Source organism: Taudactylus pleione, unplaced genomic scaffold (genome assembly GCF_031769625.1).
Source record: "Taudactylus pleione unplaced genomic scaffold, aTauple2 ptg000384l, whole genome shotgun sequence".
Lineage (NCBI taxonomy): Eukaryota > Metazoa > Chordata > Amphibia > Anura > Myobatrachidae > Taudactylus > Taudactylus pleione.
The window spans coordinates 1,636,842-1,664,840 of record NW_028284785.1 but is presented as its reverse complement, the minus strand read 5'-3'; the positions used below and the strand labels follow the sequence as shown (position 1 = coordinate 1,664,840).

General features: G+C 43.1%; 1 protein-coding gene across 1 annotated transcript; it reads left to right on the top strand.

Moving 5' to 3' along the window:
- The first annotated feature begins 4 nt into the window (after positions 1 to 4).
- On the top strand, positions 5 to 27,747 carry LOC148507793 (uncharacterized). The gene is made up of 4 exons (XM_088445609.1): positions 5 to 151; positions 8,266 to 8,313; positions 12,830 to 12,898; positions 27,478 to 27,747. The coding sequence occupies exons 1-4, from the start codon at positions 70 to 72 to the stop codon at positions 27,597 to 27,599; spliced, it is 321 nt and encodes a 106-aa protein (XP_088301735.1). The 5' UTR covers positions 5 to 69; the 3' UTR covers positions 27,600 to 27,747.
- Positions 27,748 to 27,999: the final 252 nt, after the last annotated feature.

Below are 27,999 nucleotides of genomic sequence, written 5' to 3'. Positions count from 1 at the left end.
CGGAGAGGGTGTGTGTGACAGACAGGTAATGGTGATAGAGCTTTTCCTCTAACAGAAACCTCTTTCAGGATGAAGGTGGTCACGGTTTTCATGCTATCCGCAGCCCTGGCACTGTGCTACTGCTGGACCACTCATGGCCATAAGAGTGCAGGTAAATCGTACCTAGAGGTATCAGTCCTGTAGGATAACTTTTTCAAAGTAACATTTTTTAAATTTTGTGTGTCACAAAGCAATGGTCTACAATTTGGTCCTCAGTGGTCAAGTACAGACCTGGCTCTTTAATGTTCCTAATGCATGGCTTCATTGCTCTCTCACTTATTAAGCTAAGAAAAGGGCAACGCTAGAAACTTGAGTCTTGATTGCATGCAACATATCACACGTGTTTTTTCAATGTGTCTTCATGGGAAAAGTTTATTTCTTTTATTTCGTACCATTCCCTGTAAGAAATTATTTCAACAAATCTCTCACTAAACTCAGTTTAAATAACTCATCACACATTTGTTGGAAAGCCATAGTCCCCAGCGTAGCTGGTTCCATATGACTTTCTATGTTACAGATCAGGGCACTATCATAGCGTTAGTGTAGGTTGACTCTTAATCCCGTCAGGATTGTGGATGTCTTCCACTGAGAACCACTGATGTGGAATATAGGTGTATGTCAATCCCCTGTTCTCCAAGCCAATTCTTCTTAAACAATGCTATCTGCCTGCAGCCACTGAGTGACAGATTTGTGAGTTCTGTATTTGCATCAGACCTTTACTTTTGGATATGCAGAATGTCTAATGGGCATCAAACAACTAGTGCATAAGGGCACTGTCCATCAAGTCTAGGTGCATTGCCCACTTCTAATTACTTCATTAATGAACATATTTGCTTCTATTCTATAGCTGAATGGTGCCCACCAACAGGGGCGGATCTAGACTTTTCATTTTGGGGGTTTGGTATAATGATGATAACCATGACTCCTCCTCTTTCCTATCATGGAACCTCCCCTTTCGGGTCCAGTGCGAACAATTTTGGTGTGAAGTCCCATTTTACTCATAACACACTGATTTTTCATACATATACAGTATATATATATATATATGCACAGACGGTGTAATGGTTAGCATTACTGCCTCACAGCACTGAGGTCGTGGGTTCGATTCCCACCATGGCCCTAACTGTGCGGAGTTTGTATATTCTCCCTGTGCTTGCGTGGGTTTCCTCCGGGTACTCCGGTTTCCTCCCACATTCCAAAATTATACTGGTAGGTTTATTGGCTCCCAACACAAATTATGTGTGTGAGCATGCGGTAGGGAATATAGATTGTAAGCTCCACTGGGGCAGGGACTGATGTGAATGGCCAACTATTCTCTGTAAAGTGCTGCGGAATATGTGTGTGCTATATAAATAACTGGTAATAAATAAATAAATAAATATATATATATATATATATATATATACACTATACATACACATATAGATAACTATATACAGTATACACACATATATATATATATATATATATATATATGTCTACAGTGTACACACACATATATACAGTATAAATACACATATATATATATATATATATATATATATATATATATATGCATATACTACCCCCACAGCTCCACAGTTGTTGGTGCCAGCATGTACAGCAGAGTGTGACACATACAGCCATTCGTCAATCCCTCCCAGGCCTGCAGACACTGGCTGCTCCCACAGTGCGGCACGGGGGGCAGCGTGGAGGGAGGAAAATGAGGGGAAACTTGGACGTCACCATAGCAGGAGGGACAGAGAAGCGATAAAGAGGGAGGAGATGCTCTCAGTCATGGCTGGGTCCATGAGTGAAGCCTTCTTTACTCAGAGCTGCTTCCCTTGCTACTGCCTGGACCCGGAGCCGTCGTCATGTCGCGCTAGCCTCCTGTGACCTACAGTAGACAGCGGGCATCAGGAGCAGTGCATTGTGCCCGGAGTCGGACACAGGCAGGAGGAGAGGAGCGAAGCGGGAGGCAGGCCCATCAGCCAGGACAGCCACTGAAGTTACTCTGTGGACGCGACTCGCACTACCTGGACTGGGGGAGTGTTTGGCGCCTGTGCTAGGGAGGGGCGATCACTCCAATCGCCCCCCCTGGATCCGCCACTGCCCTGGGCAGCAGTAGAAAACAGAGATTTTTATTATCTCTAATTTGTGATGAGATGGAGAGAAGTAGTGCCACATGGAATGATATTGGGTAGGAATCACCAGCTTCTAATTGGCCGCTAGCAGTGACCAATTGGAAGATGGTGGCAAAAGCCTGTTGTATCATGTGATTTGGGGACTCAACCCTTTTAGGCAGCTCTACTACTGTGGTGGAAAAGAGGAGACAGGGGCACCAGTCCTGGGTAAATAATAACATACTACTGGGCAAAGCAATTACTGGTGGCTTATTACTGGGCAATATTGTTAAGGCGCGTATCCACTACATGAAAAAAATTAGCGAATGAACGATTACAACATCATTATCATTCAATCATTCATTAATCGTGCAGTGAATATGCCGGCAACGAGCAGCGATGCGTGCTCCCACTGGCCGTTGCCTGTATCTGTCTTGCAGGCCAACCTGCCGATATTGACTGGCTGGTCATGTTCGGGGATGAGGGAGGGTGCCTGCACTGAACACCATATATCGGTCAGGGAGGGCACATTATCCACTACACAGGATGATGAACGATTGAACAACTACAGTCGTTCTACTCTCATGTAGTGGATATGCATCTTTACTGTTGGCAAATCAATGGGTAATACGAAATCTGCTAGAATTTTGTTGTGCTTTACTAGTAGTAATAGCATATTACTGGGAATTCATTTTCCTGCTGGGTTTTTAATGCTGTTACATTCTATATTCATATTATCTATCATTGTTAAAGGGTTGTATTACCGGACACTCTTATTACTGCTGACATTTACATTACATTTTTTGTATTGTATGTATGGAGCACCAGAGAAGGGGGGTACAAATAGCAGAGATGGGACAGAGCTGGAAAGAGTGGGGGGCAAGATAGGGCAGAGACTAAGGTGACTCAGGTCCAATAAACATATATAAAATGTATATATATTTATATATATATTAGAGATGAGCGGATCGGATTCAGATAGATGTGAAAGAACAGAGTTTTGGAGTACTGAGATTAACCAATGCATGGCTTGTTTATCCACTAATTTAGGTCTCAAAACGAGGAAAAACATAATTTTCCTGAAAATGTCATTCATTTTTGGATTGCATATAAGTCCATCCCTCAGACGCCATTTCACACAGGAGAATGCATGGAGAAGGTTGTGGGCTGTAGTTGTGGTGCAACAGTCACCATTAGAGAGAGTTGTTGGTAATTGGAGTATGTGGGAAGGGTGGAAATGAAAGCAGGCATCTTAATCGGTGTATCTGACTCTCAGAGGGTCAGACACTAGCTAGCAATCTACAATATGGGCTCCAGTGTATGTTTGTCAGACAATAGCAACTACAATCTGCAATACAGGTTTCTCCTGTATGTTTATTTGAACTTGAAGTGAGCTGCACTGCAGTACAGAATATATTGTGTATGAGAGCCAGGGGCACCGAGAGGGGCGGGGAGCGGGTACTAATTACCCCTGCCTGGGCTTGCTGGAGGGGCCCAGTAGGGGCCCGGGTCTGGCACCGCTCCCCCCCTCTTACATCACAGCAACCCAGCAAATGCTGCTGTGTGCTGGGCTGCACTGGGGGGCTGCTCACGGCTGCTAAAGCAGCAACCGGAGCAGTCTACTATGTCTATGGGTGGAGCGATCATGCTGATTCTGCCCCCCATTGGCTATGCATCAGGCTGAGGGGCACATAGTGCCCCCCTCCCCAGCACGCAGCGCCGCTTTGTGGTGCTGCAAAAAAAAAATCCCATTTTTTTTCTAAGGGGGCATGGCCACGCCTCCCGCAATTAGGCCACGCCCCCTGTCACCTGGGCATAACGCTGCTGTCAGCGGCCCTCATGAGAGCAGAGACAGAAATGTGATTTCAAGCATAACTGACCAAAACATACTGTGCTGAGTGAGCTACCGTACACACCTAAAAAAATTATGTTTTTCTATTTAACAGTTTAGATATTTCATAGGAAATTTTGTGTTTTTAAAGCAACAGAATATATTACTGTACTTACTGGTTGTTGTAATGCTGTCAGCAGCACACAAAAACAATAAGAAATCAAAAGTATTTTTTTCTGGTTTACATACAAATATCAAGTCCTTTAATTTAATTTAGATATTTCAATGGACGATTGTTTTTAAGAGGTAGCATATATTACTGTACTTGCGGGGTGTTGTGGTCCTGTCAGTTGCATCTCAAACTAATAAAAGTTGGGGGAAAAACTTGTGTTTTTTTTTTTTTGTATAAATCTTATCTTTTAATTCAATTTAGGCATTTCAAGGGAACATTTTATGTTTTTGAGAGGCAGCTTACATAACTGTACTTACTCTGTATTTTGCCCCTGAATCAAAATTCTATTAACACAAAGCAATATTTTGACGGCATGAAAACAAAGTTTCAAGTCTCTGTGCAATTATCACACTATGGACCTCATTCAGAGTCGGTCGTAAGTGGCCGCTCGGTCGTACGCCTAATGACAGAGAAACTGAAAAAGGAAGCAATCGCACGGCCGGTCGGTCGCAACCAAAGTGACACCTATATGTGAACAATGCACCTCCTCTAGCTAACGAGTGATAGCAGCTAGCGATCTAGTCAATCGTTGTCAGTCATTGTCAGTCGCTGTATGTTAATTTTCTTCTGATGGTTGCGGCCGCTTGTGTTGTGTTGATGCCCACAAAAAATAAAAAAAACGCATAGAAAAAGCCATCCCCATGAAATGTATTTATTCTTATTATTCACTAATGCAAACGCAGCTGAATCAATTAGAAGCCAATTAGCAGTGTTATTAGCTTCAACAATCGATTATTAGCTGCTTGCATTGTGTGGCTCAAACTAGAAACATCAATCCTAACATCAGTTACATTTGATACTATCGATTGTACTGTGTGGCTTGCGGGAGCTCCTACCCTACCTTAAGCTGTATGATCAGCCAGCCCTCTAACCTGCTTGCAGAGTGACGTTTTATTACTTCCGGCCTTCTATGTCGGTCGTAGCAGGTAATTTACGTATGCCCCTAAAACGCCCTCAAAACGCTGAGGCACGTCTGCGTTTTCAGACCACCACCCCCGTCAACACCCACAAACGGCCTTTCATGTCAATCAACTCCCGAAGCCACTTCCTGCTCGTAAGCCATATGATCTACAGCATTTTGGATCGCAAAGCCTCGTACGCACATGCGCACAACTAACCGTGCACATGCGTGGTTTGGAAACATCGGATGCGTATGACCGAGCAGCCGCTTGCGACCGACTCTGAATGAGGTCCAATGTTTCCATTCAATGAATGAGAATTATGATGGTGACAATATGAATATGTGTAAACTATTATGGAAATGAAGGTCAGTGGATTTTCTCACCCAAACCAAATTTATAGAAATACTAATAAGCACCCTTTGGTAATGAGACTCTCTTTTATAATGCCTAATAAACTATCATAAGTACAGACCATCCGAGATGCACATTCCAGTTTTTCCTCCTTCAGTAAATGTTGAAGTATCAGCTCCAGCTTATAAACTTTTGGCGGTTACGGCAGCAGCATACATCTTGTTCCCGACAGCCACTTATCACAGGCATTGATGTTTAGTATCTTTCAAGACCATCCATGACTAGCTTCTCATCCAGGCAAATAGGCTCCGTTTCCTAAATTACACCCTGAGCTATGATAGACACATCATTCACCACTAATATTGCACATAAATATTGTGTAACTTCTGGCGACCATTGCTCAATTTAAATTTAGAAACTCACATTTAGAAGCTTGGTTTTTAATAGTTTGTTCCATGTTTCCAATTTAATTTAATTTATAACTGCAAATGATGGGTTAGAACTGCGCTCTGCTGTATGGGCAGATGGGATGTGAGATGTATTGTTTGTGTCGGGGTGCTGCACCTTCCTAAAAGCAGGAGTACCGGGTCCTGTGTAACGATATAATGGGGTAGAGGGTGCGGAGGGTGCGCTCGCCCTATGGGTGTAATGCTGGAGTAATAGTGTGTTGTGGTCTTTTGTGTTCGATGTTGTTTGTGGAGTGATGGGGTGTAGGGAGGGAAGGGGGTCTAATGGACTGGAGGTGGTGGGTGAGGAAATGAAGACAGAGGCAGAAATGGGGGCCAAAGGGTTTATTGGAAAAAAACAGTACTAATCCTGTTTGGTCCCAGGCACCCAGGTGGGGTGAGCGATCCACTTGGGGGTGTGTGTGGGTGGAGACTGGGGAGGTGAGTGGACCCTTTTAGGGGGCTCCTTTCCGTGCAGTTCAATAGACCGGCACGTTACCCCTGCTGGACCTTTGGTCAACAGTCTTAGGATGTCTCAGGGGGAGGGGAGTGGTGGGTTGGCAGCGGGTCTGGCGGTTGTGGATGTACACCCTGGCGGCGTCCCGCGCAGGGGTATAAGTCTCGGAGTCACTTACCTACCGGTAGGATTTGTTGGTGAAAAAGGCTTGGGCTACTGGTAGCTGGTGTTAGTTTCCTTTTGCAGATGCGGTGTTGGATGGCTGTTGCGGTGTCAGCGGTTGGAGGAAGCTCTGTGTGTGGTAGTGGCTTGCTGGTGCACTGTGGGGCTTGGTGCACCGCATTGCTGGCATTCTGTTCCCGCTGCCTGGTGGGTGCCTGCTGGTGTGGATCGCTTAGGGATTGCTGCTGGACGAACAGCTGTGAGTGGAGCTGGTGTTGGTTGCTCCCAGGGGGCGGTGCGTGGTCGCCTGGGTCTAGCAGGTGGAGTGGTGATCAAGAGGGGTGCGAAGGGCTTTGCTAGGTGTGATGCCCAGCCCGGCCCTGCGGGTGGTGGGTAGAGAGGGTTCTGGAAGCAGCAAGGCTCGACTGAGTTCTCCGCAGGAATGAAGAGCTCTGGTGTAAGCTGGCTGTGGTGTCAGAATGTAGGGGGTCTCCAATGCGTTTCGGCAGGGGCTCTGCCTTCTTCAAGGAGGTAAGAAAGGCCTTGCTGCCAACCCACCACTCCCCTCCCCCCGAGACATCCTAAGACTGTTGACCAAAGGTCCAGCAGGGGTAACGTGCCGGTCTATTGAACTGCACGGAAAGGAGCCCCCTAAAAGGGTCCACTCACCTCCCCTGTCTCCACCCACACACACCCCCAAGTGGATCGCTCACCCCACCTGGGTGCCTGGGACCAAACAGGATTAGTACTGTTTTTTTCCAATAAACCCTTTGGCCCCCATTTCTGCCTCTGTCTTCATTTCCTCACCCACCACCTCCAGTCCATTAGACCCCCTTCCCTCCCTACACCCCATCACTCCACAAACAACATCGAACACAAAAGACCACAACACACTATTACTCCAGCATTACACCCATAGGGCGAGCGCACCCTCCGCACCCTCTACCCCATTATAATTTTATTTATAGCATGCAATGCTTTACCTTCCTCTAAACTCTCCATCTCCAATCACCTGTACTGGCTTCAGGCCTGTGATTTGCTGTTTGGAATAAGTTTGTGGGGATCTAGTTTTTACTAGACTTTACTCCAGCAGCAATCACCCCTACTGGCCTGAGGACTGTGATTTGATGTTTCGAGAAGTGTGTTGGTAATATATTATATTTTTTACTAGGCCTTTACTTTTAGGCTATTAGTTCTTGATTAATGAAAAATTTCTATAGGGTCATATAGTTTATTAAACTGCCATCCTGTCTGCCACTGCCGTGACACCATGTTTCTTAGATAGTGCTAAATCATTTTAGCTGCCAGCTGTCTGGAGCCTTTGGTCAATATTGGTAAAACAAAATTGTGATTTATGAGGTGTTCAAAATTGACTGGAAATGATGGGAAATTAATGTTTTTGATGTTAATAATACTGTAGGAACAAAAAATGGTCCATATTACATGTTTTTTAGCTGTTTATTTTAATAAACTTTTAAAGAATACATAGACCTGGTCGTATGACGTGAATTGGTCTCTACATACACAAAGCTTCACAACCGGTGTCATTAGAAGCGGGTGGGGCCCATCAAGCATTCTTGATGGGCCCCACAGCTGATACCCCTGATACCCTGGCACTCATATGACTTGAGTTGGCTCATTATTGGCATATCCCTGGATTAGGCTGTTTAGTAAGACTTACAGATTGGTGAAACTCTTGCACATTTCTGTGTATTCCAACTAAAAAACAGTCTTGTCTTTCAGGAACCAAGGATGACAGCAGAGCCTTAGCCAAGAGGATTCATCACAAAGGTAAATAAAGGAAAATGAAACACAACATCAGAGCATAAAGCATAGAAGACTGAAAACACAGAAACCTTCACCATAATACACTTTCTAAATGCTTTTATATGTAATATATGTAGATGTGGATGGGGAGGAGATGTGCATGTTGAGCGTTGGCACCCACTGTCATTACAACAGTATGATGCACAGAAGTGTATTCTATCCAGAAATATCCAGATCTTATCAGCAGGACTACACAAACCCCATTGCTGGCTTTAATACACTGATACCACTGGCATCCTAATTGCACAGACCCCAATGCCAAATATATTTCACTAAACTCCCCATCGTCTGATATGTGCTCCCTCCTACCAACATGAGTAAAACATCTTAACACTTTAACCATAATGAAGTAAAGACACAGAGACTTACTTAAGGGGAAAGAAAGGTCAGCTTTATTGAATAATAAACTATTTAACTATTTAACCTACTATTTAGGTTTTCAACTAACTAATTAAAGGTAGAAGAAGGAAATAATAGACATAGTATGGTGGCACAGAAAGAATGGCCCCAATAAGCAATATCACAATCTGCACACTCACTCAGATCTTCCAAATGGGAGGCGAGCAGCCAGCACTTTACCATCCTCAAGGTATCCACCTCCCGCCCCAATGACACAACATAAGGCCCACCTGGTTAGGTGGTTGCCGCTGACCACAGTAGGGTATAATCAGTCTAAGCCATGTATTGGGAGGGAGAGCACCTCAAGCTGCAAAAGACAGATAGCAACTGCAACCGTTCTTTCCCGCCTTAACAAAGCCGACACCTAAACAAACAAAAATCCAAGAGGAGGGCAGGCGGGAACCGATTTCCAAACCAGAACACACTAAATGGATCTGAATCACTCCACAAAATGGCCCTGAAACCCTTCCCACAACATCATTCAATAGGCCGACCCCCTTTTAACTCCTCCCCCCATTATCTCACTAAAAACCTTAACCCATGATTGTCCAGAGGCAGACTACAGACTCAGTGGTTTAATTTCCTACTTGCATATACAATGCATTCCGTCTCTCAGACCGCGTTCCCAGACAGATTGCACTATGGGGCCCAACATCCCATCAGACAGTTTCCCATTTATAATGGCCTACTGGGAAAGCCATGGGGCCACACAAGTGGCAAATGCAGGATTTTGAAAGAGGGGTTTCCAAATCCTTGTTTAACGAAACAACAGCTTACACAGGATTTATGGACCACTACAGTAAAATATACCACTCAGCCTATGACGGGGTACACAAACACTGACTGACACAGACACACACAGACAGACAGACACACACACACACACACACACCTATATCACTAAAAAACATGAATGCAGCAGGCAAATAAATACAGCCAGCAGGATTTATTAAAGATTCCCCCTCCCCCAGTAGTGGTCCCCCCTTTGCAGTGCCCCCAGTAGTAGACCCCCTTATGCAGTGAGCCTAATAGTACCCCCTATATAGTGCCCCCAGTAGTAGACCCCCTTATGCAGTGAGCCTAGTAGTACCCCCTATATAGTGCCCCCAGTAGTAGTCCCCCTTATGCAGTACCCCCAGTAGTGCCCCTTATATAGTGCCCCCAGTAGTGCCCCTTATACAGAGTTGCCTACTCTCCCGATTCCTGCGGGAGACTCCCGCTTCACTGCGGAGCCTCCCGCTGTCCCGGAAAATTTAATCAAACCCCCGGATTCCCCACTGCCAAGTCGGGAAGCTGACTGCGCATTCGTGAAGTGATGTGGGCGGGGCTTGGAGGAGAGGACGCCGCGGGCGTCTTATTTGGTGTTATAGCCTGTATGGGATTTCCAAATTCTCCCATTGTTGCTCGGTCCCGCACAGGATGATCTCAAATGTGTCATGTGACAGTAAAGGCAGTGCGAGTGGAGACTCTGAGCTGCAGCAGACTTTCCTGTCTGGAAGGGAGTGTGAGAGTGACTGCAGGTGTCTGGATCTACTTTTTGCTGTACCAGTGCCTGTGTGTATAAGAATGTAAGTTTACATGTAGAGCTTTCCTCGATTCTTTTTTATAACATATTACAGTATGTAACTGCATGTACCGGAGCCCCTGAAACCCATGCTTTCCCCTTCGGCTCCTTCTTTTTACTGCTATCTAACTAACAAATACTGATCTGTCACATAAACAAACCCAGCGTGTGCAGAGTGTCACATTCCAGCTGAAAGTCCACCATCTGGCTTTAACTGGACAATAAGATAAGAACTGTCCCAGTGCATCCTATAGCTGGCTGCACGTCTCAATGCTCACAAGACGGATGTGGTTTATTGTAAACCTAATACTATACGGGAGCTGGTCATTGGAATCTCCTTATTTTCCTCTCTACAAAGCTTCACACCACAAGTTATTGGGCATTCCAATGTTAGAATGTGGAGAGGCCAGCTGAAAGGACAATCCAAAACACAGGTTGTATGGAAAAAGCTAAAACAGTATAATGCCACTCACAGCCATCTTTAGATTCTACTTTGGTTTTCTGGCTCACCAGTTACCACTATTAACTCAACCACTGAATAAATCAGGACTTAACAAAATGTAGATTCTACCTTTTGTCATAAAATGTCACACAGCAAGTCAGGTCCTTTCTGAGAGTTGCCTGCCCTCCCGCATTAAGGTGGGAGCTCCCGCTACCCCGCAAAGTAGGCTGAATCCCCTGCATTCCCTCTGCCCATATAAAAATCCAGACGCACATGTTCGAGTCTGAAGGTGAAGGGGTCAGGGCCTGAGCTTGACTGTGTCAAGACGCAGGGGCGTACTCACCATGGGTCACGGATGCCGGGAGTCAGGACCCGGAGACGCCTCCCCCCTGCACCCAGCTCACTCGCCAGGCAAATACAGACAGAGAGACAGATGCTCCCCGCTTTCCCTGGCCAGCCAGTAATAACAGAGGGAGGAGGAGCCGATGCTGGAGGAGTGAAGAGCTGCATGAGACTGTGGGCCTGATTCAGAGCCACTCGCTGTTTGCGAGCGCTCACTCTGAATCAGGGCGGGGATTTAAAATTTTTTCTCTCCTGCCCGCTCGCTAAGCTGTGGGTGCCCACCTATAGCTTGTGTGAGCGGGCTGGAGATGGTCACGATTATCGCGACCATCGGCATTGCAAGGAAACCCTAAGGTAGGGTCTCAGCACTCGCAATGCCGCGTGGACTTGACCATTGCGACCATCATCCTGGCCGCTCGCAATAGCTGTGGGTGGTCACCCACAGCTAGCGAGCGGCCAGGAGGCCACACAAGAAAAAAAAATGCCCAGATTCAGAGCGAACGCTCTTTCAGAGCGTCCGGCTCTGAATCAGGGCCAGTGTGTGTTAAGGTGCATACACACTAGAAGATATTTTGCCCGATTTTCCCGATTTCGACAAATCGTGTAAAATATGTCCACTCACGATCACTATGCTGATGTGCGACCCCGCAGGTCGTACATCACATCTTCAGATCTGGCCTACAGCAGGAAAGATCTGCTAATCTTGTTAACAAGGTTCAGGTCATTGGTCAAATCGTTTGTCAGATTGGACAGTTTATGCACGATATCGTTTGTCTGGGAGTGCAGGGGAGTTCAAGGGAAATCGTTGACGACATTGCATCTTGTGCGAGTCGACTAGTGTGTACGCATCTTTAGAGCTCACTGTAGTTCATGCAAAGTCTATTAATGTCAGTGCTGTGGGACAGGAGAGGGGGAGGAAGACTGGGAGAGATCTATTAATGTGAATGTGTGTGGAGGGGATCTATTAATGTGAATGTGACAGGGCGGAGATCGAGTGTTAATGTGAATGTGGTAGGGCAGATAACTTAATGTCAGTGGGGGAGCTAGGGTGTCAGTTTATAGGAATATATATACGCCCTTAGGTGGAGCTAGACACGCCCTTTGGGCAGTGCAGACCACACTCCCACAACAGCGCGCCGCGCACAGCTTGCCGCATTCTACAGTCATCCTGACGGTGTTTATCAAAAGTAGGCAAGTATGCCCTTATACAGTGCCCCCAGCAGTGCCCTTATATAGTGCCCCCATTAGTAGTCTCCCTTTTGCAGTGCCCCCCCGGTAGTAGTTCCCCCCACGCAGTACCCCCAGCAGTGCCCTTTATATAGTGCCCCCAGTAGTAGCCCCCCCTATGCAGTACCCCCAGTAGTGCCCATTATATAGTGCCCCCTGAAAGCATCATTACTTCTATTACTACTAACAGCACAGGTCATATTTGTGTCTAACATTGTGACTTTTTTGGGACAGATTTTCACAGAAATATTGCAAATCTGAGAATAACATAAATCCTGATACATTTAGCTCTTCCACCTCCATATAGAGAAAGGTAGATAGCTAAAAAAAAGTAAGAGGTCCAATGATAACTGCCATGATACACAGGTTGTTTTAATGTATTATTAAATTAATTAATGGAATAGGTATTCATTAACAAAATTATATGTACTGTACATTACTGGCGAGGGAGTGGCTGCTTCATTTTATGTACTTTTATCAATTGCATATTGTATTTCCTCATTCAGATTCTCTTGGATCCCTGAAGCACAAGAGGAGAAACCCATCATGTGTCTGTGACATTGATCCCTTACAGAGTAAGCCACAGATAATACTGAGAATCCTGACAGAAATCCTATGGGCCTGATTCACTGGTGCACGCAAATCAAACACAGAGCCGATGTTTATGCAGTTGAGCGATTATTTGCATCTGCGCATGCGTGAAAAATGCAGCAAACCCCTATGGCGCATGTGTTACACAGAGTGTAGGCTCAAAGCTTCTATTGTGATCGGGACATATGGTATCGGATATGGGGAGGCAAAGTGATGGCCGCTCCTGGGAGGGCGCTGATGTGAACGCAAAAAATAAGTCTCATGGAAGTGTGGCGAGGGTGTCAGAGATAGCGGCTACATTCCCAGATGCACAGATCTGCAGGCATAGAGGCCAGAGTCTGATGGAGACACTGCACCTGCCATAGGGTTGGTGCACATGTAGGTGGTGCACATGATGGTGGCATGCCAAGAATCAACGGCGGTGTTACAGTGTGCAGAGACTCTAATCACAATGATAAGAGGCTGCTCTGGTGAAGAGTTCACAGTGTAGTGATATATATCACAATCATTGCACTTCCTAAGTCATGAATTGTGAGAAGAATCCGCACTGAACCTTGTGAATTAATCCTTAACCTCTTTCACCCTTCCTATTGGTTTTCTATTTCTGTAATAATTAGTCAACTCTTCCTAGTTACATTGATCTAGTCATTTTCAATAGAAAGAAATAAAGGAAGTAGTGCGACCCTGCTCACCTAATGTATACTAATTAAAGAAAAAAATATGTGAGACTCGTGATTGCACTCTCGGGTGATTAAGAAAAAGAGAGGGGCTGGGCTCTCATGATATGGGTATTTTTTGGACTAATTTTGAGTTATACAAAGTGTTCATACTATCAATAAGTGAACGAGTATTTAGTCCCAAAAGACTAGTACATTGTTAGAATGTTATACTTTATGGATCTAGTATATGTACTTCCAATTGTGATTTATACAATAGGAAAATGAGATCTGAGTTACAAATAAATGATTCCATTACAACAAAGAGGGTTTGATTAACACATTTCCGCCCCAGCTAGTCAGTAGCTGGCATTTAAGAATAATAATCTGTAATCAATCAGCATACTTATAAACTTATATTAATATCATTCACTTGTCTCACATATTAATTTACACTTATCACCATAATATATCACTTTCACATAATTTTATAATATTTATAAATATAATTTTAATTTATATATAGAGTTTATTAATATAAATTATTAACACACAATAATTTTCTTACTTATCATTATGTCACCTATTCCAACCACTATACACAATTTTACACATATCAGATAAATGCGATGATTTATTAAATGATGTATTATGCCTGTATATGAACAAAGAATAATTTATAAATGAATCAAATTATTATAACAGATAATTAAATTAATCGCATATACCAGAATCTAATATAATATACAATAGATTAATACAACCACAAATTCATTGATGTATTATATATAATAAAATAAGTCATAAATATTTATTTTTTATTTATATTTATAATTTTTTTTTTGTTGAAGCACCTTGCACAATCACTTTATTACTATATACACTATATACAGACCTTATAGGCACACACTCCGGGAGCAGGCTGCAGATAAGCCGAGGCAATGAGCGCCGCTAATACAAATGCCGGAGTAGTGCCATAAATTTAAAACAAGTTGACTCCAACAACATTGTATAACTTGAATGGTATACAATCGGGAAGCCGGCTGCCATAATACCGGCAACCGGCTTCCCGGTTGTCATATCCTGGCGAGGGTGAAATGCCGGGCATCTAGATGTAGACGCCTGTCATTTCACCGACGCCGGGAGACCGGCGCCCAGCATCCTGATCGAAGGGATGCCGGGCGCCACGAGCGAATGGCCGCGGGGGGGGAGGGTTAGGTTTTTGGCACCCAGGGGGCACTTAGGGTCAGACACCCCCCCAGGAGGGTTAGGGTCTGGCTAGGGGGAGGGAGTGTTAGGGTTAGGCACCCCCGGGGGGGACTTAGAGTTAGGCACCCTCCGTGGGGGATTTAGGTTTAGGCAGCGGGGAAGGGGGGATTAGGGTTAGGCACTTAGAGGGGGGATTAGGGTTAGGCACTTGGGAGGGAGGTTAGGGTTAGGCACCCCTAAGGAGGGTTAGGGTTAGGGGGTTAGGTTAGGTTTGTCAATACTTACCTATCCACGATTGGAATTTCCAGCGCTGTCGGGCTTCCGCTGCTGGGAACTCTGCTGACGTCGGCCAAGCACTTCCGGGAATCAAACCGCCGGTGCTTTCATACCGATTCCACTAGAATTCCCTGGCATCTCAGTTGTAATCTGACACACTGCATGCAATAATAGCCTCACAATGATTTATGTTAACAAAGGTTAACTCATGTCAGTAACGAGGCAGCTGTTCTAACACTGTGGTGATATATATCATACAATGGCCACACAAAGGGCCTGATTCAGAGCTGAACGCTCTGACCAGAGCGCTCGCACTGAATCAGTGCCCTCCTACCTGAAAATGGAGCGGCCTCCTGGCCGCTCGCATAGCTGTGGGTGACCACCCACAGCATATGCGAGCGGGGCAAAAAGATGGTCGAGATGGTATTTGACCATCACAACCATCGGGCTTGCGACGAGACCCTGCGGTAGGGTCTCGCTGCCGCAAGCCCAGGAGTGATTTTGGCTCTATCAGAGCCAAAATCACTCCCACTGACATCATTACTGATGTCAGTGGGGCCGGCTTCAGACGGTAGGCGTTCCCATGGGAACACCTCCACCTGGCAGCCACGCCCCCGGCACGCCCACCAAAGGGGGCGTGCTGTCAATCACCATCGACAGCACTCCCCCTTTGGTGCGAGACCCCGAGTGACGTATTTCTCGTCGCTCGCCGGGTCTCGCGCATGCGCACGACGGAGCTCCCTCCGTCGTGCGCATGCGCATTAGGCAAACATCGACCCGCTTGTGAGCGTCACTTGCTCGCAAGCGGGTCTGAATGACCCCCAAAGCATGGTATTGGTGCTTTAATATTTTCATATATATATTGACTGTTAGTAAAAGATATTTTACACTGAATAGCACTAATCACAGCTTGCAACATGCTTGTAAAACTACATTGGCGACAGTAAGAACTATTTATATAGCACACCTAGTTCTGCTCCACGTATATGAGATTTATGTCAGGGTATACATGTTAATAACTAAATTATGTGATTCTAATGACGGTCCCTGTGGGTTCAATCAACCAGGAATAACATTACTAGGAGAATAGAACTACATTTAGTGTATGCCTCGAACAAAGGGTTAACTGATAGTTGATATATAAAGAATTATGAATTATATGAGTACATTTGGTGAAGCTAGTCACATATTATATTAACTGGACAACACATCCATGGGCAGAATAAATTACTGCAATATTACGAACTTTGATACAGATTAAGCCTTCACCATATATAAAAAATAATTGCAACATAGTAACTGATGGCTATTGTTGCTATTGTTGCATGATACATTATATCAACCCTGCTCTAGAAGATAGTACAATCCAAGTTTGGAATCAATGAGCAATGATACGCATCCTCTGTTCTAATTAATACAGAAGTAATAACTTCTAGATTACTACATGACCCAGCAGCTTTATCAGGAATTTTTATTAACACTTTTTCCTAACTTTATACACCACTTCTTATATTTTATCAATCTTTTGTCATTTTTAAATGTATAAATAAAAGTTATTTTTTATTATGATGCTAAAAATACCCATATCATGAGAGCCCATATCACCCGAGAGTGCACTCACGAGTCTCACATATTTTTTTCTTTTTTCTTTAATTAGTACACTTCCTGAGTCATACCTACAGTACTGGGTGATGGTGCACTTGCGCATGGAAACATTAAACACGGGAGGGAGGGGAGAAGCCTCAACCAACTAACACCATCAGCTATTCCCATTTCATCATTCTAAAACAGAACTATGAGGACGGTGGTACTTATGTGACTGCAGGAGATATCTGTGATATTACCAGCATTATTGCATAATAAATATGCCCAATACTTAATGCTGTCATAATCCTGTAAAAAGAGCCAGCAGGATGTATAGCTTTAAAATCTATCCTAAATATACTGCATAGTCACTTGTGTCTGAGCTGTCTTTTGCAAATAAAGGCCCCATATGTGAAATCCATCATTAGGCTCATTAGGACCCTATCCCACTGTAGGAGGCGTGGCTATTGGTGCTCCCAGTGTCACACCTCTTCCTTCTACAGTGCCGTCCATGGTTCTTGTTACTCTTTATAGGTAATCTAAAGTGCATCCACTACACTGAAGCCTCATATACAGTATTGAGGTTACCTTACTCATTTGAATAGATCAATAATATATTTAAGATTATATATTACAATAATTGGACGATCATAAAGGAGGGAGTGCTACCAAAGAAACTGTCACATAACAGCAATGGGGAAAGAGGAAAAAGAAGCCTTTTGCTGGTGCACACAGGTAACAGGACAAATGTTATGTTAAAACTTAACTTTTATTAAATTATCCAATAAATGTAATTACTTTATATCTAACACGTTACAAATGAGGAGCAAGCAAAATAAAACAGAATAGAGGTCCTGATTCAGAGCCGGTCGCTCTGAATCAGGGCTGGTCTTTTTTTTTTTTACAATGACCTCCTGGCCGCTCGCATAGCTGTGGGTGACCACCCACAGCTATAGCGAGCGGCCAGGAAGATGGTCACGATGGTCAAGACCATCGTGACCATCGGGCTTGCGACAGAGACCCTTGTGGTAGGGTATCGTTGCCGCAAGCCCCAGAGAGATTTCGGCTCTAACAGAGCCGAAATCTCTCCCACTGACATCACTCGTGATGTCAGTGGGGCCGGCCCCAAACGGAGGTGTTCACATGGGAACGCCTCCGTTTGGGCAGCCATTCCCCCGCCCCCCCCCACCAAAGGGGCCGTTCTGTCACTCAACATCAACAGCACGCCCCCTTTGGTACGAGACCCGGAGCGACGGTTTGCCCGTCGCTATCCGGGTCTCGCGCATGCGCACGATGGAGCCAGCTCCATCGTGCGCATGCTCTCTGGGACACCATCGACCTGGTTGCGAGCACTCAGCGCTTGCGACCGGGTCTGAATCAGGCCCCTAATCACAATGATAAGAGGCTGCTCTGGTGAAGAGGTCACAGTGTAGTGATATATATCACAATCATTGCACTTCCTGAGTCATGAATTGTGAGAAGAATCCGCACTGAACCTTGTGAATTAATCCTTAACCTCTTTCACCCTTCCAATTGGTTTTCTATTTCTGTAATAATTAGTCAACTCTTCCTAGTTACATTGATCTAGTCATTTTCAATAGAAAGAAATAAAGGAAGTGGTGCGACCCTGCTCACCTAATGTATACTAATTAAAGAAAAAAGAAAAAAATATGTGAGACTCGTGAGTGCACTCTCGGGTGATTAAGAAAAGAGAGGGGCTGGGCTCTCATGATATGGGTATTTTTTGGACTAATTTCGAGTTATACAAAGTGTTCATACTGTAAATAAGTGAAAGAGTATTTAGTCCCAAAAGACTAGTACATTATAAGAATGTTATAGTTTATGGATCTAGTATATGTACTTCCAATTGTGATTTATACAATAGGAAAATGGGATCTGAGTTATGAATAAATGATTCCATTACAACAAAGAGGGTTTGATTAAAACATTTCCGCCCCAGCTAGTCAGTAGCTGGCATTTAAGAATAATAATCTGTAATCAATCAGCATACTTATAAACTTATATTAATATCATTCACTTGTCTCACATATTAATTTACACTTATCACCATAATATATCACTTTCACATAATTTTATAATATTTATAAATATAATATTAATTTATATATAGAGTTTATTAATATAAATTATTAACACACAATAATTTTCTTACTTATCATTATGTCACCTATTCCAACCACTATACACAATTTTACACATATCAGATAAATGTGATAATTTATTAAATGATGTATTATGCCTGTATATGAACAAAGAATAATTTATAAATGAATCAAATTATTATAACAGTAGTGATAATTAAATTAATCGCATATACCAGAATCTAATATAATATACAATAGATTAATACAACCACAAATTCATTGATGTATTATATATAGTAAAATGAGTCATAAATATTTATTTTTTATTTATATTTATAATTTTTTTTTTTGTTGAAGCACCTTGCACAGTCACTTTATTACTATATATAAGGATATAACAAATGTTTTAATGATTATACGTATATAATAAATGCATATTAAAAATTGATCAGATCAGAGATACTAATTGTTAACATCATATGTATAAATATATATAAAATAGAACTTACGATTCCTATTGTAGCAATGCAGCTACTTAATAAACAATTAGCTATCTATTATATAATAGTAAAGAGATCATTGATCCAATAAGATACTTGAAAGTATAAGAAATTAACTGAAACGATTATATCCTGAGAATGGATTTATTCCATCCATATCTACGTAAGTAAAAATTAACTAATATTAGTTATTGAGAACAGGGCAGACACACCCCTTAACTACAGTTGCCTAGGAATGGTTATTTAAACTGAGTAAGGCTAAGCGCTCGGCTTGCCCTGAAGAAGCCGGATGTCCTGCGAAATGTACATTGGCACCTGAAAGCACGCTGGGTCAGAAGGACGCACATGTCCAGTCTAAGAGGCCCACACACTATGTTGTAACAAATGATAATAAGTTACTATCAGACCTTATAGGCACACACTCCGGGAACAGGCTGCAGATAAGCCGAGGCAATGAGCGCCGCTAATACAAATGCCGGAGTAGTGCCATAAATTTAAAACAAGTTGACTCCAACAACATTGTATAACTTGAATGGTATACAATCGGGAAGCCGGCTGCCATAATACCGGCAACCGGCTTCCCGGCTGTCATATCCTGGCGAGGGTGAAATGCCGGGCATCTAGATGTAGACGCCTGTCATTTCACCGACGCCGGGAGACCGGCGCCCAGCATCCTGATCGAAGGGATGCCGGGCGCCACGAGCGAATGGCCGCGGGGGGGGAGGGTTAGGTTTTTGGCACCCAGGGGGCACTTAGGGTCAGACACCCCCCCAGGAGGGTTAGGGTCTGGCTAGGGGGAGGGAGTGTTAGGGTTAGGCACCCCCGGGGGGGACTTAGAGTTAGGCACCCTCCGTGGGGGACTTAGGTTTAGGCAGCGGGGAAGGGGGGATTAGGGTTAGGCACTTAGAGGGGGGATTAGGGTTAGGCACTTGGGAGGGAGGTTAGGGTTAGGCACCCCTAAGGAGGGTTAGGGTTAGGGGGTTAGGTTAGGTTTGTCAATACTTACCTATCCACGATTGGAATTTCCAGCGCTGTCGGGCTTCCGCTGCTGGGAACTCTGCTGACGTCGGCCAAGCACTTCCGGGAATCAAACCGCCGGTGCTTTCATACCGATTCCACTTGAATTCCCTGGCATCTCAGTTGTAATCTGACACACTGCATGCAATAATAGCCTCACAATGATTTATGTTAACAAAGGTTAACTCATGTCAGTAACGAGGCAGCTGTTCTAACACTGTGGTGATATATATCATACAATGGCCACACAAAGGGCCTGATTCAGAGCTGAACGCTCTGACCAGAGCGCTCGCACTGAATCAGTGCCCTCCTACCTGAAAATGGAGCGGCCTCCTGGCCGCTCGCATAGCTGTGGGTGACCACCCACAGCATATGCGAGCGGGGCAAAAAGATGGTCGAGATGGTATTTGACCATCACAACCATCGGGCTTGCGACGAGACCCTGCGGTAGGGTCTCGCTGCCGCAAGCCCAGGAGTGATTTTGGCTCTATCAGAGCCAAAATCACTCCCACTGACATCATTACTGATGTCAGTGGGGCCGGCTTCAGACGGTAGGCGTTCCCATGGGAACACCTCCACCTGGCAGCCACGCCCCCGGCACGCCCACCAAAGGGGGCGTGCTGTCAATCACCATCGACAGCACTCCCCCTTTGGTGCGAGACCCCGAGTGACGTATTTCTCGTCGCTCGCCGGGTCTCGCGCATGCGCACGACGGAGCTCCCTCCGTCGTGCGCATGCGCATTAGGCAAATATCGACCCGCTTGTGAGCGTCACTTGCTCGCAAGCGGGTCTGAATGACCCCCAAAGCATGGTATTGGTGCTTTAATATTTTCATATATATATTGACTGTTAGTAAAAGATATTTTACACTGAATAGCACTAATCACAGCTTGCAACATGCTTGTAAAACTACATTGGCGACAGTAAGAACTATTTATATAGCACACCTAGTTCTGCTCCAAGTATATGAGATTTATGTCAGGGTATACATGTTAATAACTAAATTATGTGATTCTAATGACGGTCCCTGTGGGTTCAATCAACCAGGAATAACATTACTAGGAGAATAGAACTACATTTAGTGTATGCCTCGAACAAAGGGTTAACTGATAGTTGATATATAAAGAATTATGAATTATATGAGTACATTTGGTGAAGCTAGTCACATATTATATTAACTGGACAACACATCCATGGGCAGAATAAATTACTGCAATATTACGAACTTTGATACAGATTAAGCCTTCACCATATATAAAAAATAATTGCAACATAGTAACTGATGGCTATTGTTGCTATTGTTGCATGATACATTATATCAACCCTGCTCTAGAAGATAGTACAATCCAAGTTTGGAATCAATGAGCAATGATACGCATCCTCTGTTCTAATTAATACAGAAGTAATAACTTCTAGATTACTACATGACCCAGCAGCTTTATCAGGAATTTTTATTAACACTTTTTCCTAACTTTATACACCACTTCTTATATTTTATCAATCTTATGTCATTTTTAAATGTATAAATAAGTTATTTTTTATTATGATGCTAAAAATACCCATATCATGAGAGCCCATATCACCCGAGAGTGCACTCACGAGTCTCACATATTTTTTTCTTTTTTCTTTAATTAGTACACTTCCTGAGTCATACCTACAGTACTGGGTGATGGTGCACTTGCGCATGGAAACATTAAACACGGGAGGGAGGGGAGAAGCCTCAACCAACTAACACCATCAGCTATTCCCATTTCATCATTCTAAAACAGAACTATGAGGACGGTGGTACTTATGTGACTGCAGGAGATATCTGTGATATTACCAGCATTATTGCATAATAAATATGCCCAATACTTAATGCTGTCATAATCCTGTAAAAAGAGCCAGCAGGATGTATAGCTTTAAAATCTATCCTAAATATACTGCATAGTCACTTGTGTCTGAGCTGTCTTTTGCAAATAAAGGCCCCATATGTGAAATCCATCATTAGGCTCATTAGGACCCTATCCCACTGTAGGAGGCGTGGCTATTGGTGCTCCCAGTGTCACACCTCTTCCTTCTACAGTGCCGTCCATGGTTCTTGTTACTCTTTATAGGTAATCTAAAGTGCATCCACTACACTGAAGCCTCATATACAGTATTGAGGTTACCTTACTCATTTGAATAGATCAATAATATATTTAAGATTATATATTACAATAATTGGACGATCATAAAGGAGGGAGTGCTACCAAAGAAACTGTCACATAACAGCAATGGGGAAAGAGGAAAAAGAAGCCTTTTGCTGGTGCACACAGGTAACAGGACAAATGTTATGTTAAAACTTAACTTTTATTAAATTATCCAATAAATGTAATTACTTTATATCTAACACGTTACAAATGAGGAGCAAGCAAAATAAAACAGAATAGAGGTCCTGATTCAGAGCCGGTCGCTCTGAATCAGGGCTGGTCTTTTTTTTTTTTACAATGACCTCCTGGCCGCTCGCATAGCTGTGGGTGACCACCCACAGCTATAGCGAGCGGCCAGGAAGATGGTCACGATGGTCAAGACCATCGTGACCATCGGGCTTGCGACAGAGACCCTTGTGGTAGGGTATCGTTGCCGCAAGCCCCAGAGAGATTTCGGCTCTAACAGAGCCGAAATCTCTCCCACTGACATCACTCGTGATGTCAGTGGGGCCGGCCCCAAACGGAGGTGTTCACATGGGAACGCCTCCGTTTGGGCAGCCATTCCCCCGCCCCCCCCCACCAAAGGGGGCGTTCTGTCACTCAACATCAACAGCACGCCCCCTTTGGTACGAGACCCGGAGCGACGGTTTGCCCGTCGCTATCCGGGTCTCGCGCATGCGCACGATGGAGCCAGCTCCATCGTGCGCATGCTCTCTGGGACACCATCGACCTGGTTGCGAGCACTCAGCGCTTGCGACCGGGTCTGAATCAGGCCCCTAATCACAATGATAAGAGGCTGCTCTGGTGAAGAGGTCACAGTGTAGTGATATATATCACAATCATTGCACTTCCTGAGTCATGAATAGTGAGAAGAATCCGCACTGAACCTTGTGAATTAATCCTTAACCTCTTTCACCCTTCCAATTGGTTTTCTATTTCTGTAATAATTAGTCAACTCTTCCTAGTTACATTGATCTAGTCATTTTCAATAGAAAGAAATAAAGGAAGTGGTGCGACCCTGCTCACCTAATGTATACTAATTAAAGAAAAAAGAAAAAAATATGTGAGACTCGTGAGTGCACTCTCGGGTGATTAAGAAAAGAGAGGGGCTGGGCTCTCATGATATGGGTATTTTTTGGACTAATTTCGAGTTATACAAAGTGTTCATACTGTAAATAAGTGAAAGAGTATTTAGTCCCAAAAGACTAGTACATTATAAGAATGTTATAGTTTATGGATCTAGTATATGTACTTCCAATTGTGATTTATACAATAGGAAAATGGGATCTGAGTTATGAATAAATGATTCCATTACAACAAAGAGGGTTTGATTAAAACATTTCCGCCCCAGCTAGTCAGTAGCTGGCATTTAAGAATAATAATCTGTAATCAATCAGCATACTTATAAACTTATATTAATATCATTCACTTGTCTCACATATTAATTTACACTTATCACCATAATATATCACTTTCACATAATTTTATAATATTTATAAATATAATATTAATTTATATATAGTTTATTAATATAAATTATTAACACACAATAATTTTCTTACTTATCATTATGTCACCTATTCCAACCACTATACACAATTTTACACATATCAGATAAATGTGATAATTTATTAAATGATGTATTATGCCTGTATATGAACAAAGAATAATTTATAAATGAATCAAATTATTATAACAGTAGTGATAATTAAATTAATCGCATATACCAGAATCTAATATAATATACAATAGATTAATACAACCACAAATTCATTGATGTATTATATATAGTAAAATGAGTCATAAATATTTATTTTTTATTTATATTTATAATTTTTTTTTTTTGTTGAAGCACCTTGCACAGTCACTTTATTACTATATATAAGGATATAACAAATGTTTTAATGATTATACGTATATAATAAATGCATATTAAAAATTGATCAGATCAGAGATACTAATTGTTAACATCATATGTATAAATATATATAAAATAGAACTTACGATTCCTATTGTAGCAATGCAGCTACTTAATAAACAATTAGCTATCTATTATATAATAGTAAAGAGATCATTGATCCAATAAGATACTTGAAAGTATAAGAAATTAACTGAAACGATTATATCCTGAGAATGGATTTATTCCATCCATATCTACGTAAGTAAAAATTAACTAATATTAGTTATTGAGAACAGGGCAGACACACCCCTTAACTACAGTTGCCTAGGAATGGTTATTTAAACTGAGTAAGGCTAAGCGCTCGGCTTGCCCTGAAGAAGCCGGATGTCCTGCGAAATGTACATTGGCACCTGAAAGCACGCTGGGTCAGAAGGACGCACATGTCCAGTCTAAGAGGCCCACACACTATGTTGTAACAAATGATAATAAGTTACTATCAGACCTTATAGGCACACACTCCGGGAACAGGCTGCAGATAAGCCGAGGCAATGAGCGCCGCTAATACAAATGCCGGAGTAGTGCCATAAATTTAAAACAAGTTGACTCCAACAACATTGTATAACTTGAATGGTATACAATCGGGAAGCCGGCTGCCTTAATACCGGCAATCGGCTTCCCGACTGTCATATCCCGGCGAGGGTGAAATGCCGGGCGTCTAGATGTAGACGCCTGTTATTTCTCCAACGCCGGGAGCCGGCGCCCAGCATCCCGATCGAAGGGATGCTGGGCGCCGCGACCGGACAGCTGCGGGGGGGAGGGTTAGGTTTAGGGCACCCATGGGGGACTTAGGGTTAGGCAGCCCCGCCGGGAGGGTTAGGGTTAAGCTAGGGGGAGGGAGGGTTAGGGTTAGGCACCCCCGGGGGTGACTTAGGGTTAGGCACCCCCCCGGGGGACTTAGGTTTAGGCAGCGGGGAACGGGGGGTTAGGGTTAGGCACTTAGAGGGTGGATTAGGGTTAGGCACTTGGGGGGGAGGTTAGGGTTAGGCACCCCTAAGGAGGGTTGGGGGGTTAGGGTAGGTTAGTCAATACATACCTGTCAACGATTGGGATTTCCAGCGCTGTCGGGCTTCCGCTGCCGGGAACTCTGCTGCCGTTGGCCAGACGCTGCCGGGAATCGCGGCATTTCATACCGATTCCACTTGAATGCCCTGGCATCTCTTAATGCTGTCATAATCCTGTAAAATGAGCCAGCAGGATGTATAGCTTTAAAATGTATCATAAATATAATGCATAGCCACCTGTATCTGAGCTGTCTTTAAAGGCCCCATATGTGAAATCCATCATTAGGCTCATTAGGACCCTATCCCACGGTAGGAGGCGTGGCTATTGGTGCTCCCAGTGTCACCTCTCCTCCTTCTACAGTGCCCTCCATGGTTCTTGTTACTCTTCTTTATATGTAATCTAAAGTGTATCCACTGCACTGAAGCCTCATATACAGTATATTAAGTTTTGAGGTTACCTTACTCATCTGAATAGATCAATAATATATTTAAGATGATATATTACAATAATTGGACGATCATAAAGGAGGGAGTGCTACCAAAGACACTGTCACATAACAGCAATGGGGAAAGAGGAAAAAGAAGCCTTTTGCTGGTGCACACAGGTAACAGGACAAATGTTATGTTAAAACGTAACTTTTATTAAATTATCCAATAAATTGAATTATTTTATATCTAACACGTTACAAATGAGGAGTAAGCAAAATAAAACAGAATAGAGTGTGTAAGAAAAATAAAGATGTGTTTAAAAACTCGTTTGCTTTATTGGTGTTTATGATGTGCTTTATTGGTGTTTATATTTTATACATTTTCTAATGCCACACGCATTACAGTATAGGGATAGGCTAATTATAGATCAGTATCAAAATCTCTGTAATACTTGTTCCCTACGTCTTCAGAGAAAGTACCCCCAATAGTTAACACTTTAATTACCTTATTGTGTTAATCTTAAACTGCATACACACACAACGATTTTTTGAACGATTATCGTTAAACGATATGGTTTAACGATAATCTTTTGAAAAAATCGTTCACTTTCTGAGTCAAACGATGAACGATAATCGTTCATGCGCGTTCACGTTTGTAGTTCAGTCAGACTTGTCAACTCAACGATTTTCATTAAGGGAATATACAAAAATCGTTTGTAGTTCAATAAAATCGTTCATTACACTTTAAAAAATCTGACAGATAATCTGACAGAAAATCGTTCATAAAATCGTTGGTAACAAAATCGTTGTGTGTGTATGCAGCTTTAGTGTTAACCATTTATAAAGCTGGAGGATGTTAGTTATTAACTCATAACCTTTTGATTCATTTATCCTATGTACTTATCCTGATGTTGTTATTTAGCAGCATTGGTTGCAAAAATATAGTAAAACCCTAAAAAGGGACGAATCAATGTCTGTATTTTTATCTGGTTACCTTTTGTCTCCCCTTCTCTGGCTTCCTCTAGTCTCCCCTTCTCTGGTTACCTCTAGTCTCCCCTTTTCTGGTTCCCTCTAGTCTTCCCTTCTCTGGTTCCCTCTAGTCTTCCCTTCTCTGGTTACCTCTAGTCTTCCCTTCTCTGATTCCCTCTAGACTCCCTTTCTCTGGTTCTCTCTCGCGGGGCACTCATTAAAATAAATGGTGAAGGTTGGTTGCCCTGCATCCTACTGACTGAAAATCTTTGCAGTGATTAGTTTATGTTTCATGTCTCCTTTTGCTGTCTCTCATTTTTCCCCACCACCATTGACTTATTGTACACTGATACAGTAATTCTGCTGACCAGCTTTCCACGTCAGCAATTACTATGATTTTGCTACCTACTTATTATCGTTATTATTATAGTTTTTTTTATATAGTACCTTAAATTATTTAAAAATTGTAGAGAATATCTGGAAGGAACCCACGCTAACACGGGAAGAACATACAAACTCCACACATGTATCTATCACCTAAACTCTTACTTAGTACATATTGTACTCATTTCAGGTACACCGTCTACTCTGTGCTTCATCTTATCTTTAACGTGCTGTTAATCTGTGTCATTGCTTGCAGCTCTTCTTGTTGGATCATTGTATGAGCTAATTTTCTATATTTTGCAGGGAAAAAGCGACACATGAACGGACAACGCAAACCTGGTATTCATAGCCGACGTTGCTACTTGGCCTGCAAGCGCCATTTAAAACAAAAAACCCAAACGGAACTCTCCATTCCTCTGTTCTGACGTTATGACTCAAAGCAGCTACATTCCTAAAACTACATAATTATTTCTAATAAACTCCTCAAGTGGCTTTCTCAGTTATAACCAGCTTCAAATGATGTAATAGCAAAATACAATACAGCTTTGTAATAAAGTCTCGTCATGTTTCTAAGTACTTTATTGATTTCAAATATTTTCAAGACATGGGGGCAGATGTACTAAGCTCTGGAAAGTGCTAAATTGGAGAGTGATAAACTGCCAGCCACTCAGCTCCTGTCATTTTTCAAACACAGCCTGTAACATGACAGTTAGGAGCTGAGTGGCTGGTCGTTTATCACTCTCCACTTTATCACATTCTAGAGCTTCATACATCTCCTCTCTGGACACAATGGCGGAGGAGGATGGGACGTAAAAAAAAAAGTAA